This window comes from Zalophus californianus, chromosome 7 (assembly GCF_009762305.2).
Source record: "Zalophus californianus isolate mZalCal1 chromosome 7, mZalCal1.pri.v2, whole genome shotgun sequence".
In the NCBI taxonomy this organism is placed as follows: Eukaryota; Metazoa; Chordata; class Mammalia; order Carnivora; family Otariidae; genus Zalophus; species Zalophus californianus.
Genome location: NC_045601.1, coordinates 51,272,455 through 51,287,394, shown reverse-complemented (window position 1 = coordinate 51,287,394; position 14,940 = coordinate 51,272,455). Strand labels below are relative to the sequence as shown.

Genomic DNA, 14,940 nt, shown 5'->3' with positions numbered 1-14,940 from the left:
CTCATAAATTTATAGGTTAGTTGAACAATTCTTCTGAGCTGGGCTAATCTTAGCTAATCTTGCTCATCTGTTTACGGCTGGCCAGTGGGTGAGCTTGGCTGGTCTAAGATGGTCTCACTTGGCACAGCTCTCTGTATGAGGTTTCTGATCTTCTAGCAGGCTTAACCTGAGACAACGCTATTGGCTAGAACAAGTCTCAGCAACACTCAGATCCAAGGCGGGGGGGGGGTGGTGGAAAAGAACCCATGTCTTGATGGGAGGAGCTAGAAATTGCACTGTAAAAGGATGAAGACTACTGTCACTTTTACAGTCCAACTACAAAAACTTCACATTAAACAATCTAATATTAATGCTGCTTTCCCTCCATCCTTTAATCTGGACTGTGTAAACATTAACAACTCACTTTATCATTGTAAAATATAATTAAGAATGCTGTTAAACTGAAGTCAAGTTGTGTTGAAATTAGACAGCACATTGAGATTTTAATTTAAGAGCATGAGTTAAAAAATACTGATTTTTGTGACCTTAGGATAAAATGATATAAAAGCTACCTTACATACCAGACAACATGAATCTCTTTAATTAAGAGGAAATTATACAGCTTAAGTGGTTTTAACATTTTTTGCTTACTATCTATGTATTAAAAGCCTACTTTATATATATTTGATAAATTATCAGAAACAGTTTGATTCAAAGAGCAACACCCATGAACCTTTAAAATGAACCATTTATTAAATCAGACTGTTAATTCTTAACAGTTAATGTAAGTTACATGTATGTTTATGTCAGAGTATTTCACATGGAAATTTTTTAAACTCTTATAGGCAAGCAAAATCGTACCACACAATATATAAGTGGAAAGGGGGTGCTGCTAAACATTCAAATAAGGCAAATATTTAAAAACGGTAAAACAATAATTAAAAAAAATTCAAGCATTCCTTTAAGAGAATTCAATACTACTAGCTAAGTGTACTTTCTGAGTGTATTCATATAATCAAGGCAGTGTTTCTTCTTTTAAAACATCAGGAAATGGAATAAGGCTCATTAATAGATACAGCTGCCCTCAAGATTTCAATCTCAGTTGCTTTCTTTAAATTAAAATTCACAAAGTGCACAATTAAGATATCTCAAAAAACTGAATCTGCTACTCTAACAACAGCTGTCCATGCTTAATACTTAGTGGTTTTTTGACCAAATTATCTTTTCAGGGAAAAATAAAAAAGATAAGCCACTGTAAAACATTTAGTTTGAAATGTATGCTATTATTTTTCTTAGAAATCAAAAATTATGGAGGATAAGGGTTATTTATCATAAGGAAAAGAAAGCAAAACACTGGAATGACCAAACATTTTCAAAGAACAAGCACCACAAAGGACATTTGCATTCAGTTTTGTAATATTTATCAATGCATTTTTCTTACTCCAACCAATCTACTTCATCAAATTCTGAATCATCTTCTGAATCACTATACTCCACAGCAATACGGCGAGACAGGATGGTGGCAACATCATTTTCAATGCGTTCATGTTTAGCTTCCTGTTCACGCTGCTCTTCTACTTTGCGTAGCTGAATACCTGATATAGAAAAACCAAAGCATTCATTGTAAACCAAAATACTAAATACTACATATTATTAATCTTTCTGGAATAAAATCAAATACATGTGAGAAATACTACCAGGAAAATGAAAAGCAAGATCTATTAAAAAGAATTTGAAGGGATCATATTTGGAATCATATTACTTTGGTCAATTAATTCTTTCATTATCTATAAAACTAGTTGGTCAAACTTACCAGCTATCCCAGTGAGTATCTACAGTTTATTTAGCCATGATGGTCTACTGTGCCTCCCTACTCAGCAGCCCCCCTAAAAAGTTAACCAGTGGTCAAATGAATGTTGTTGAGTATATTTCCTGTGGCTTTATTCTCCCAAGGAATCGAGGGAAAGGCGCTATTATTCATTCTATACTGTTGGTGCCTGGCTTAAAGTAGGTGCCTAGGAAATGCTGGCTGAATAAGAGGAAATGCTGGCTCCTGAGAGAGGAACGTTAATCCTATAAAGGCATCTGGTAGAGCAAGTGTCACTGATACACCAAATGGACAGCCTTAACACTGAAGAAAATACCATTTTTAAAGGAGTTAATATACATATTAAACATAATATAAAGGGTTTTAACTAAATTTTCTGTAAGTCTGATATTTAAATTTCTCATTTATTCCATAAACATTTTAAGAATCCCTACCAAAGTATGAAAATAAAATAATTAAATGTGATATATTTTCTGGAAAATGATTTAAAATATACGTTGAACATAGCTTTCCTTTCTAAAAACCATTTGTGAGGGGCACCTGGGTGGCTCAGATGGTTGTGTGTCTGCCTTCAGCTCAGGTCATGATCCCAGGGTCCTGGGATCGAGGACCCCATTGGGCTCCTGGCTCGGCAGGAAGCCTGCTTCTCCCTCTCCCTCTGCCTCTCCCCCTCCTCATGCTCTCTCTCTCTCTATCTCTCTGTCTCGAATAAATAAAATCTTCTAAAAATAAAGAAAATAAAAAATAAATAAAAACCATTTGTGCAAAAATATCATCTAAAATTTTATAAGTGAGGAAAATGTTACTGTGTCAAATATTTAGAAAGTTTCTAATGCTACCATAGCAATGCTCTCAACGGCCATGAGGCAATTACCTTTTCGTATTGCTTCCAGAAGTACACTCCTGGCGTCACTGATTACAGGTAGAGTTGATGGATGACGCTTTGGCTCAGAAGCAGGTATAACTTGCGATGGAGGAGATGGAGGCATTAATGGAACATGGGGACCTGGGGCAGTAGATGGAGCTGGATGGAGCCCAGAGGGAGGATGGGTAAGAGCTGCAGCTGTGACAGGGGATGGTGGCCGAATGCCAGGCGGAGGCAGAGGAGGCGGTGGTGGGGGTGGGGGCAGCCCCTGGACTTCACCCTGTGGGAGCGGATGAACTGGTACAGTCTCACACACTGGGGCAGCCCTAGCGACTGGCGGAGAGGGCTGTACTAGAGGGGGTGCGATTGGAGGAGGAGCTGGGTGCAGAACTCCAGGGGCAATCTGAAGAGGAGCTGGAGGTGGAGGTACTGCTGGAGCCTGCAAAGCAGTGGCTGGAGGTGGAGGCGGGGGAGGTACTGGTGGGGGAGGAGTCGAAGTCATTGAGGCTCGCAAGGAAGAAGCTGACAAGGCAGATGGAAGAGGTGGTGGAGGAGGTGGGGGAGTGGGGCTCACAAACACAGGTGTCCTGCCTGTAGCTGGTGACTGAGGGCGATTTTCCATCAAACCTGTAGCAGAACTGAAGATAAAGAAATCCTAGCAAGTTATTAAAAGAGAAAGAAAGAACCACAGGAAAGATACAACTATCAGTCATTGTATCAGGGTAGATGCATTAACATGTTCCTAAAGAAATTAAAAATTCTTCAGTATTTAGGGTGAAGGGAAGGTAGCAACAAGAAAATGAAGAGGTGGTGCTTTCGTTTGTAATATTCTAAATGGTCTCATCCTTCCATGCACCTGTCATATACACTCAAGCATTTTATGCTTACTTTGATAAATAAAATGTTCAATTTTATGCTGTGATAGGAGTCTTTATAATGACTCAACATTTATCATATTACAGTATTTGTAGCAATACCTGTGGCCATTAAACGCTGCATTGATACTGAAGCTATTAAGACTCATCATATGTCATTTCAGTTAAATCAATAACAACTAATTACAAGCCACAAAAGGAAATTTATGGCTCTCTTCCTTCCTGAGGATGGAACATCAAATGACTCAGTGACAGAAGGCTGATTTTTTTAACTGAAAATTATAAAGCTGGTCTCTATTTACCTACTAAAAATTTTATAATCTGGGTAACAATGGACAAAATTCAACTTCAAAATTGCTTTACTGAAAGATTATTGCCTCTTTTCTCTCAAATTCTCGGGAGTATTCCCCATAATAGCAAATTAACACTTAGAATCAAACCTTTGGTTCCCATTTCTTAGTCCTTTACCACAGTCCAGAAATTCTTAATTTTTATTAATATACTGCACATCATGTGCTTGATAAGAAAGCTATAATAAAATGAAACACACTTTAATCTTTAAAGTAAATTCTCATTCACTAAATTTTCCCCGAGAACGTGTCAACTGCTCTCTGTTTTTGTAAATAAGGTTTCGTTGAAACACAAACAGGCATTTATTTATGTACAGTCTATGGCTCTTTTCACGCAACAATGGCAGAGCTGAGTATATAGCTGTGACAGAGAATGTATGCCCACAAAGCCTAAAATATTTACTAACTGGCCTTTCAAGAAAAAGGTTACCAACCCCTAGGAACAAATATCATGTGCCTGTCCCAACATACCTGATACAGGTCGGTATGGGTTTGGCATCCCCTGCTCCATGCATTGGTGGAGGTGGAGGAGGTTCGTGGGGTCTGACTAAGACCCTTTCCTCAGCTCTAGTCAGAAGCTCACTCATCTGACTAAATGGCAAGGCAGAAAGTGAGTAAGATCCATCCATATGGTCCACATATGTCTGAGGTCTTAAAAAAAAAAAATACAGTATCAGTGTATTTCTCTTGAATTACTGGTGTAGTAAAGTGTTCTATAGGAGATATTTAACATGTATCCTTTGAATGCCAATATTTTAACCACTACTAAGAAACTTTAGAAATTTATTACTGCTTTTAAAACAAAGAATGCTGCTCACAATGCAACCTACTAATAATACTAATTCAATTCAAAAGAATAAAAAGTATTACATATAGAATCTTATAAACAAGAAAAGAAAGTAATTAACTTTTGGCAAATTGTGTTCAAAGCTATCTGTCTCTCTCATTTTTTTCCTTTAAAACACGATGCCAATGACGAAAAGCTAGAATATGAAAACTGGAATTTTCTACCATTAGGATATCTCGTTGCTCTCTTAAACCTAAATGACTTCCAAATGTCTTTATCAGTGAGAAAGGCCTCCATGATACTAGCACCACGGAGATGGCTAATTATATTGTTTTGTCTTTTTGGTGTTTGTTAGGGTGGTAGGGTACTCAGAAAATAACTGAGTAACAACAAAGCAACATGTGACTTAAGATTTATAAATATTTACTGATTGTAGTGCATGCTGGGGACGAATGTACACAGAGGAAGTTAGAAAATACAGCTGACTTTGAACACAGGTTTGAACTGAGCACATCCACTTATATGAGGTTTTTTATTTTATAGTACAGCACTGTAAATGTATTTTCTTTATGATTTTCTTAACATTTTTTCTGTGGCTTACTTTATTATAAAAGTACAGTATATGATACACATAACATACAAAATATGTGTTAAATGACTATGTTCTCAGTAAGGCTTCCAGTCAACTGTAGTCTATTAGTAGTTAAGTTTTTGGGAAGTCAAAAGTTACATGTGGACTTTTGACTGCAAAAGGGATTGGTGCCCCTAACTCCCTCGTTGTTCAAGGATTAACTGTATTGTACTTATGTTACCGGGTAAGGTAATATCATAATTACTTAACAGTAGTAGAAAAAAATGTTTATCTATAGATTACTTTTTATTTATTTATTTATTTTAAAGATTTTATTTATTTGACAGAGAGAGAGACAGCGAGAGAGGGAACACAAGCAGGGGGAGTGGGAGAGGGAGAAGCAGGCTCTCCGCTGAGCAGGGAGCCGGATGAGGGGCTCGATCCTAGGACCTTGGGGTCATGACCTGAGCCGAAGGCAGACGCTTAACGACTGAGCCACCCAGGCGCCCCTATAGATTACTTTTTAAAATAAATCTCAATCCTTTTTGGTCTTTTTCTTCCAGTAATGCATATAAATAGTATCTTACACATATATTACTCCTAAACTTGGCCAAGATATGAGCCTAATAATTTACATGTATTATTCCAAAGAAAACTTTAAGCTCTTTTCCATTCAAAAATCAGTAACTATAATATATATAATAATAACTATACTCATTCAACTATACACAAATTCCTTTACAGAAAGATGCTAGTATAATGTTTAGTTAGGATAGCATGTTACTTAGATGGGGCCATGGCTACTGAGAGAGGAAAAAAGACCACCTATTCTATAGTTCTGCAAAAGGGGATGAGTAATGTTGTTTAAAATTCCTGATGTAACTGAGGTGGGAGATGTGGCATAGAAAGGGAGTCAGGAGAAAGAAAAAGGAACAAAATATTACCCTTTCTCAGCTCCTATTTTATATGTAGTGAATCAGTAATATTTCAAAAACATTCCAGACCCCATTCCTCTATTATGAAATTCTAGCAGACTCTGCCTGAGAAAGCATGGAGACTTCATATGAAAGCTAAAACAACCCTGAAGATCATCTATTCCAACCACCTCTTTCTATAGAGGACAAAACTAAAATCCAGGTATGAAAACGACTGGCCCAAGATCAGACTTTAGTAGGCTCACAGTGGTCAGGGTTTCAAAATTATTTCTATAGCTAAAGCAGGGTCTGCTGGTTCAACAATTCAGGACCTAAGAATTAGAGGCATAGATATTAGAAACAGAGCCAGTATTTTATCATTAATTTTGTTAACAAACAAACAAAAAAGAAACCTTGTTTCAAAATGAGAGGCTGGGCCATTAGCAACTTCAATATGCTTATGTAGGAGATCAGCATCATCTTCCGCCAGCTCCGGGCCTTGGGCCAGCTTCTGCCACTCTCTCCGCCTGTCATGAGGCGCTCTCGGCACTTTTTCTGGTTCATGAGGACGATCTAGATTTTTCTGCTATAACAGATGTATTAAAACAAAGCCAAATGCTGAAGGGCTAAGTTTTTAAAAAGATGTTATAACAATCAAAATAAAATTCTAACATTAATACTGAAAAAGACAATGCCATCATAATATAGTCAAAGTAACACAGAGAGTTCATTGGTACATTCAGAATTAAATCTTAGCTAGCTTGCTTCCAATCCCAGTTTCTTTAACCTCTAATTTGAATTGATGCACCAGATAAAAACAGTATGCCTAAATAATAAAATTTGAGGTCAGAAAGTCCTTTCGGATGAAAAAAGATTCACCAATTCTGCTCCCACATCTATTAGTTTTTGCTATAATGAGTGAAATTTCTACCATTAATGGCACTAACTCTAACCAAAACCTGAAAATTTAAGGCTATGTAATCTGGAAAGTGACCAATTAGCTAGCCAATACAATTATCCAATTAACCCATAACAACTGTGTCCCTCATCAGAAACAGGGTATTCAAAAATTAAAACACAAAATAATTCAAATTGTGGGAGAAAGCATAGCGAGGTCTAGAGTTGGTGTAACAAAGTCAAATGCCCAAAGGGGCCAAGCAGATCACATACATGAATGTGAAATGTTCATGTGAACATTGTAAAATGAATGAAGAAAGTCAGGTGTAAGATGGGGATTGTAATGAAAAAACAAAACAAAACCAGGCATGCCCATTCAAGGCTTTCCAGTTCAAGAATTTTAAAACCACTGTGTGTGTCAAACAAAACACTGACTGCAGGCATAACCTGAGCTTCCAGTCACCAGTTTGTAAACTCTGGCTAGAATGCTGGGATACTATCTAGTACAGAAAATAAAATGAAGCCACTATGAGGGAAAGGGAGGAGAGGAGAGATAGTTACAGGAGAAAGAGAGGGATTTTGCCTCCTTCATAATTCTGCCTAAATCCCAATTTTGCTTCCTCTTTCTTTATTTCCAGTTATCATCAACATGGAATAAAGGAGATCCAAGTGAATTTTATTACCAAGTAGGAAATGGCAACACAGCAGACAGACAACAGGAATTTAGTGAGAATATAATAATCTTTCCAAAACATTTAGGATATGATCTGTGGTAAGAAAATATAACTTAATCTACTTTGCCAATATCTGCACAATATTCCTTCGTCCCTTCTTACCAGAATGCCCTTCTCCTTTTCCCTGGTCCACTTAATTCCTGTTTGTTCTGCAATATTTATTATAAGCTTTGTTGAAAGTGTTTACCAACCCTGTCTTCTGGCTAAAGCAGGTGCAGTTTTGTGCTACCTAAACCCTCCACACATACCTCTGTTATGGCGCTTATCAGACCATATTGTAATAATCTGATTGCTCACCTGTTCCTCCAGTAGACTGTGATCTTCCTGTGTGGTTATAAAGACCTCAGTATAAAACTGTCAAGATACAAGCCTAAACAAGTTCCCCGTATGCAACAAAACACAAATACACCAAAACTAACTTCAATTTTTTGAATCTCTTTTAATACCTTCTGTTTCCTCTTTTCCTTCCTCTTATCCTCTGTATCTTGCAACATTTTTTCTTTCCATAGATCAAAGAAATACGAAGGATTGGTATAAAACTTCAAACCTTCTTTACCATCATCTCTGAAATATAAAATATCAAAACATATATCAGTAAGACTTAGGCAATCAGAATAATTTTACTAAAATGTTTTTTTCTCTTACATTAATGAAATACAGCATGTGTAAAAATACTGACAAAATAAATTAGAATGCTGCATCAATAAAATATTTCTCACGAATCAGACAAAAAACTAAGGACAATGGAAAAAAAGGTGTTTTTCAGAGTTGGTGTTACTAATCTGAAGAACATCTGGACAATTTTCATCCCTAACTTGTGCTGAATACCAACTTTTCTAAAAGTCCTTTGGGAAATTCCAATAGTTACAAAAGGTTCTGCCAAAGATAAAAGCCTGAAAAGACAATAATATCATTTAGAATAGGGAAATTACACAGGGTTTCTGCCAATACTCTAATTTACTTATTATCTCACCAAATCCCAAAAATATCCTTTAAAACTCATTCTAGTAATCACAGTTATTTTCATCCAATGACTTGCATACTGACAAAACAGTTTGAGATAAATATCTGAATACCATTTTGTTCAGGATATGTGTTGTGTATCTTAAATTACCCATTTAACCAATCATGTGAAAGTACCCCCAAAGAAAGCCTGAGGAATTCCAGATTTTATTTTAAATGGTAAAAAACATTTTAAAAACAGATACTGCATATGCATTTTGTAAAAACTTAATGCATATAGATCAAGAGTAGGCACGAGCAAGCAAAAATGATATTTATTTTGTTACCGTGGTGGAATTTTGAGCTCTTCATTTTTTATTTTTCATCTGACCAGCTATTACATTAAAAAGACAGTAACTCTTTGCCCCTTCATATTAATAAGTCTGCCATTGGCTTTGATTAATAAGACTTCTTAAAACAACTCCCTTGTATAAGTCTTGTCTTCTGTATGCCAGAATCTTAGGAATGTACCTAGTGAATAAAGCAAAAGTTTTCTAAATGTGGTGGATGAAGAGGGTTCTGTGTTGGTGAAAAGCCCAGTGACGTAAAAAATGTTTGGGGATAGACTGCTACAGATTTGGACTGAAATTCTGCAATAAATAGCCAGCCTTCATATTTAGTAGCCCACTGACCTATAAGGAGTGAGTATATTGAGAGGTGGAGGCTGTTCACAAACATCATACGTCTCCTGTAATGGAATAGGCAAAGTCTTGCGGTCGAAAAGCTGCTGATCTTGAATTGTAGAACTTCGGAAAGCTTTCCTCATTGTTATATCTTGCAAAGACACTAAAACAAAAATCAAAAATGTATTTTATTTATTTTACTAAGTGGATTTCACATAAATACAAATTCACAAACTGTATTTGTTTAAGAGTCAGCACAGCTCAGGAAGTTGTGACTGTAGAGGCTTGTAAATCAGGAACCCTATTTTAAATGTTCTATCATTATATCCCAATATCATTCCAACCAGGTAAGTTTGAAGGCACCTTTGATTTCTAAGGCTCAGAAGGCTCTAATGATACCTGAAGCATTATCTACATTTCCCATCAAACATCTTTTTCCTACTTGCCATCCCCAGCCCCCACTAACCCACATTTTTCTTCTTCCTCTTTTTAAATAATCTTTTTTCCCATTTCCCTTTATTACTTTTATTTAGCTTATATCAACAACACTAAAGGAATTACTTAGTCTTCAGTGGCATTCTGGGCTAAATAAACTGTTGACCTCTATGCTATCTAGACTATAAATATTATATATATGCTTTAAACTTAAAACAAACTTTGCCATAAAGAAAATATTTTCAAGTACCGGGGAATCTATATCATCATCTATTTCACTTATGTTTTATCTTATACTGTAAGGATCTCTACTTAGCTATAAGCTCTTGAAGACTGACACTGTCTTGCACATTAGTATCTCCAGTAACCAGCAGAGCTCCATCACATACATGATAATCTAAAATAACTTCATTTACTCATTTTCTTTTGGACTATGCAGCATGTTAAAATAAGAAATGTAACAAATTAGTATGTTCTTAATTCTTAGATTGACTTTTTGATATTAAAAAAGTAGGTGATTTCTAACATATTTAATATGGCTTTAAGTATGTAGATAAATGCTTTATACCAGAGCAAGGCCAGTACTACACAATTCTAAAATTATTCTTCTCCCTAAAATAGTATCTCTATCATCCTCACAAGTAAAATTCACTCAGCAAGAACCTTTGGATCTAGGAATAGTTGGAGCAAATGTGGCTCTGCAATGGCCACACCAGGACTGTCTTCCTAGTATTCCACTGCTGCATGATTTCTAACACACTTTCAAAAACAAAGTAAAATTCAGAGAAGGAAAGAAAAAAGTTTTTTCTCATTATCACTAAAGAATGATATGAGATATTTAATGAGTATGGACTATTTGTGCTAAATATTTTCACTAATTTTTATTTTACTTAATATTTGCAACAATTCAATAAGAGAAATTATTACTCTACTTGAAACATAAGAAAACCAAGACTAGGAAACATTATATAACTGGCCCAAGGCAAAATGGTTAATAAGCAATGGAGCCAGAACAGAAAACCCAGATCTGTCTGCCTCTGAGACTGATCCTTTAGCCCTAGCACCACACACTGTTCTCTGGCTCCTGTCAGATGTGGCCTCTGTTTTCTATAATCAAAATGGATCAATTCTTGCCACTCCCCAACCCCACTTATTTACCAGAAGTATATAACCAGGATGGAACCTAGTGTTTAATCTTTCTAAACTTTCTTAGTCAAGGATGTAAAGAATGTATAAAGTAATAAGCACTTTTTTAAAAAACGATTTATTTGAGGGAGAGAGAGCGGGGGGAGGGGCAGAGGGAGAGGGAAAGGGAGAGAGAAACTCTAAGACTCTGCACTGAGGGTGGAGCCCAACATGGGACTTGATCTCATGACCCTGAGACCATGACCTGAGCCGAAACCAAGAGTCCTACACTTGACCAAGTGAGCCACACAGGTGCCCCATTAATTGGCAATTCTCCATCTTTAGCCACTCTCATTTACCATGTGTCTTAACAGGCCACTGTGACAAAAGCCCGTCCAGTTGCCAACAACGACATCTGGTATTTAAGTAGTATTATGTAACACAGAAAGTCAACAAAATATTTGTAAACATAATTAAATATAATTATATGTCTTTGTTTAAAAACTCATTTTTTACACATTTTCTAAATTATAGTCATAGTTCTCACCATTACTTAAATTATTTAACAGTAATTTAGAAAACAAAAATACTAATATTACACTCCATAATTTAGTATTGTCTTCATAATGTTATTTCATGTGAACTGAATTTAAAAATCTAGGTTAAATAACTTTGAAAATTTCTTCTTTCCAACAACCCCAAAACGACATCAGATTAAGCAATTCATCTTTTAGATTCTGAATCCTTCTCCAATGCTCCCCATAATTTTATTTTTTTTTTAATTTTTTTATTGTTATGTTAATCACCATATATTACATCATTAGTTTTTGGTGCAGTGTTCCATGATTCATTGTTTGTTCATAACACCCAGTGCTCCATGCAGAACGTGCCCTCCTCAATACCCATCACCAGGCTAACCCATCCCCCCACCCCCCTCCCCTCTAGAACCCTCAGTTTGTTTTTCAGAGTCCATCATCTCTCATGGTTCGTCTCCCCCTCTGACATACTCCCCTTTTCTTCCTCTCCTGTTATCTTCTTTTTCTTTTTTCTTAAAATATGTTGCGTTATTTGTTTCAGAAGTACAGATCTGTGATTCAACAGTCTTGCACAATTCACAGCGCTCACCGTAGCACATACCCTCCCCAATGTCTATCACCCAGCCACCCCATCCCTCCCACCCCCAACCACTCCAGTAACACTCAGTTTCCTTCCTGAGATTAAGAATTCCTCATATCAGTGAGGTCATATGATACATGTCTTTCTCTGATTGACTTATTTCACTCAGCATAACACCCTCCAGTTCCATCCACGTCGTTGCAAATGGCAAGATCTCATAATTTTAAAGGAAACTATGAAAAATTGTGACAGTTACTGGCACATTAAAAATTTTTTAAACATTTAAACATATCATTTAAGTTACTTAACTGTTATGTGTATTTTTGTTTTCAATTTTAATTGGGGTACTAAGATATTTGTTGAAATTTAACAGTATTTTGAAACTAAGTGTTAATTTTTATTTCTGTTACATATAGGAACTACCTCTGTATTTCTGTATTATTAGATGGCATATATTTATAACTTAAATGTTTAACTTTAAAAATTTTGGAGGTAAATTATATATTTGAATGTATGGTCATAAAATACTTTTTCGCTAGTAGCAATTATTTCAAGAATTTCTTGAAGTATAATTAATATACATGTACATGCTTCAAAAGATATCACTAAGAAAAATCACCCACAGAACGGGATGTAAATCATATATCTGATAAGAGACTTGGATCAAGAATATATACAGAATTCTTATAACTCAAGAAAAAGAAAAACATTCCAACTTAAAAATGGGAAAAGAACCTCCAAAGAAGATACACATCTGATAAGTCACTTAAACCTGATTTTAAATCCTAGCTTTACCACTTCCTGCTGGATCACTTGTCTTTAAATGGTTACAAGCCATGAGAAAAAGCTCAACATCATTAGTCTTCAGGGAAATGCAAATACATTCTACAACATGAACCAATAATGAAAATATTAGGTTAAATGAAAGAAGTCAATCACTAAAGGCCACATATTGTATGATTCCATTCATAAGAAATGTCTAGAATAGGTAAAACCATAGGGACTGAAAGTAGATTAGTGATTGCTAGAGGCTGGGAGAAAGGGAAAATAGGGAGCGACTGCTAATGGGTATATGGTTTCTTTTTTGAGTGATGAAAATGTTCTAAAATTGATTATGCTGATAGTTGCATAACTCTGTGAATATACTGAGAACCACTGAACTGTACACTTTAACTTTAGACAGGTTAATTGTAGGGTGTATGAAATATATCTCAATAATGCTGTTTAAGAAGAAAAACTACTGTTTTGATTTTTCACATCCAGATCTGAGTTTATCACTTTGGAATCAGTAGAAACTTAACATGTTGTCTACTTTTTTAAGCTTTAGATTAGGTTATATCAAAAGAAGTTGGTTCAGTTATGAAGATATTTATCATTACATTCTATTTTTTGCTTTTCCCAGTGATATCTTCTATTGTTTTCATTCAAGTTTAGGTCTATTACACAACTTGCACTTATACTAAAAATGTTATTCGACAAAAAAATATTTTGAAGAAAGGGTTATAAGAGACATACATTAAGTAATTCTCTAGGGAAAATAAGTGGAAATTATGTTCTGAATAGTTCCATTTCTTTTTGTGTAAGAAAAAAAACACCTAAAAAACCAAAAAGAGGAATGTGAGACACAACAGCATTCAATGTATTCTATCGAAGTATAATATGTTGTTTTACCACTGAAGTTTCTACCATTATTTCAGATTGCTATATTGTTTTCTACCTGATATCCCTGGTTTAATACTCAGTATAGAACACTTTTGTCCTATATACAGGCTATTTGGGTATTTTGGGAAATGGTGATTTAAAGTGGGGAGTAACATTCAAATAATTCGTTCAGAATTTAGCAATTTAACAATATGCACACACAAAAGAATATTAAAAGGAATTATATTCTTACAGAATAAAACCTAAAGATTTCAAGTAATTTTCAAACAATTTTTATTTCTAGGACAAAAGTATACAAATAAATTATAAAGGAGAAAAAAAAAAGAATGGAGAAAAAGTCTGGCTAAAGTTTTTTTTTTTATGTCAGGGGTGCCTGAATGTCTCAGTTGGTTAAGTGTCCAACTCTTGATTTCGGCTCAGGTCATGATCTCAGGGTCATGAGTTAGAGTTCCATACTCCACACTGTGGAGTGTGCTTGAGATTCTCTCTCCCTCTGCCCTCCCATGCTCGCTTTCTCTCTCTAAAATAAGTAAATAAAATCTTCAAAAAAATTTTACGTCAAAAAATTAAAAGCTATTTAATATACAAAAAGAAGAAGCAAAAAAGAAAAAGACAATAGAAAAGCCAGGAGCCATACTAATGATACTTTTAGATAATTCACTGACTTATTACAACATGTACATCAAAGGCCATGGGTAAAAAAGACTTGTAATAAACTGTTTAATACTTTTCTTAAATATATTGCTTCTCACCAAACCTAAGATATATGTGAAAGAAAATATAATATGAATAAACTTACATTCTTCTTCTTTAGGGTCAAGCTGTGTAACACTAACAGATAAGCGGTCCACACGTTCTTGCAACGAGTTAACTCTGAAGGAAAAACTATGTGCTTCATTGAACAATTCTCCAAATATATCTTCAGCATATTTGCCTATGCAAAAATGAAACATATACCATAAAATTTAATGTGATCAGAGATAAATATCAGACAATTTAACATTTTAAAAGTGCTGTCCTGATGAATTTGGCATTTATTTGGAACTAGTTTATACTTTAAATCCTAAAGTAACCAAACTGAGACAGAGTGGGAAAACAACATAAACCCCGGGAAATCTGGTTTTAAATACTAGTTCTACCACTTCCTGCTAGGTGTCTTGTGCCCAAAATGCAAATA

At 35.3% G+C, this 14,940-nt stretch overlaps 1 protein-coding gene across 8 annotated transcripts in view; it reads right to left on the bottom strand.

Moving 5' to 3' along the window:
• Positions 1–709: 709 nt before the first annotated feature.
• Positions 710–14,940, bottom strand: part of WASF1 (WASP family member 1) — a 66,821-nt gene continuing 52,590 nt past the window's right edge. For 7 of the 8 annotated variants that reach the window (XM_027601172.1, XM_027601169.1, XM_027601170.1 and 4 more), the window contains 7 exons: positions 14,563–14,697; positions 9,435–9,588; positions 8,247–8,364; positions 6,583–6,755; positions 4,369–4,548; positions 2,682–3,310; positions 710–1,574 (listed from right to left, as the gene is read on the bottom strand). In XM_027601172.1, the coding sequence (XP_027456973.1) occupies positions 1,417–1,574; positions 2,682–3,310; positions 4,369–4,548; positions 6,583–6,755; positions 8,247–8,364; positions 9,435–9,588; positions 14,563–14,697 (1,547 nt within the window). In that variant the 3' untranslated portion in view covers positions 710–1,416. The remainder of the gene's footprint in view (positions 1,575–2,681; positions 3,311–4,368; positions 4,549–6,582; positions 6,756–8,246; positions 8,365–9,434; positions 9,589–14,562; positions 14,698–14,940) is intronic. The other variant, XM_027601173.1, reaches the window with a different exon arrangement.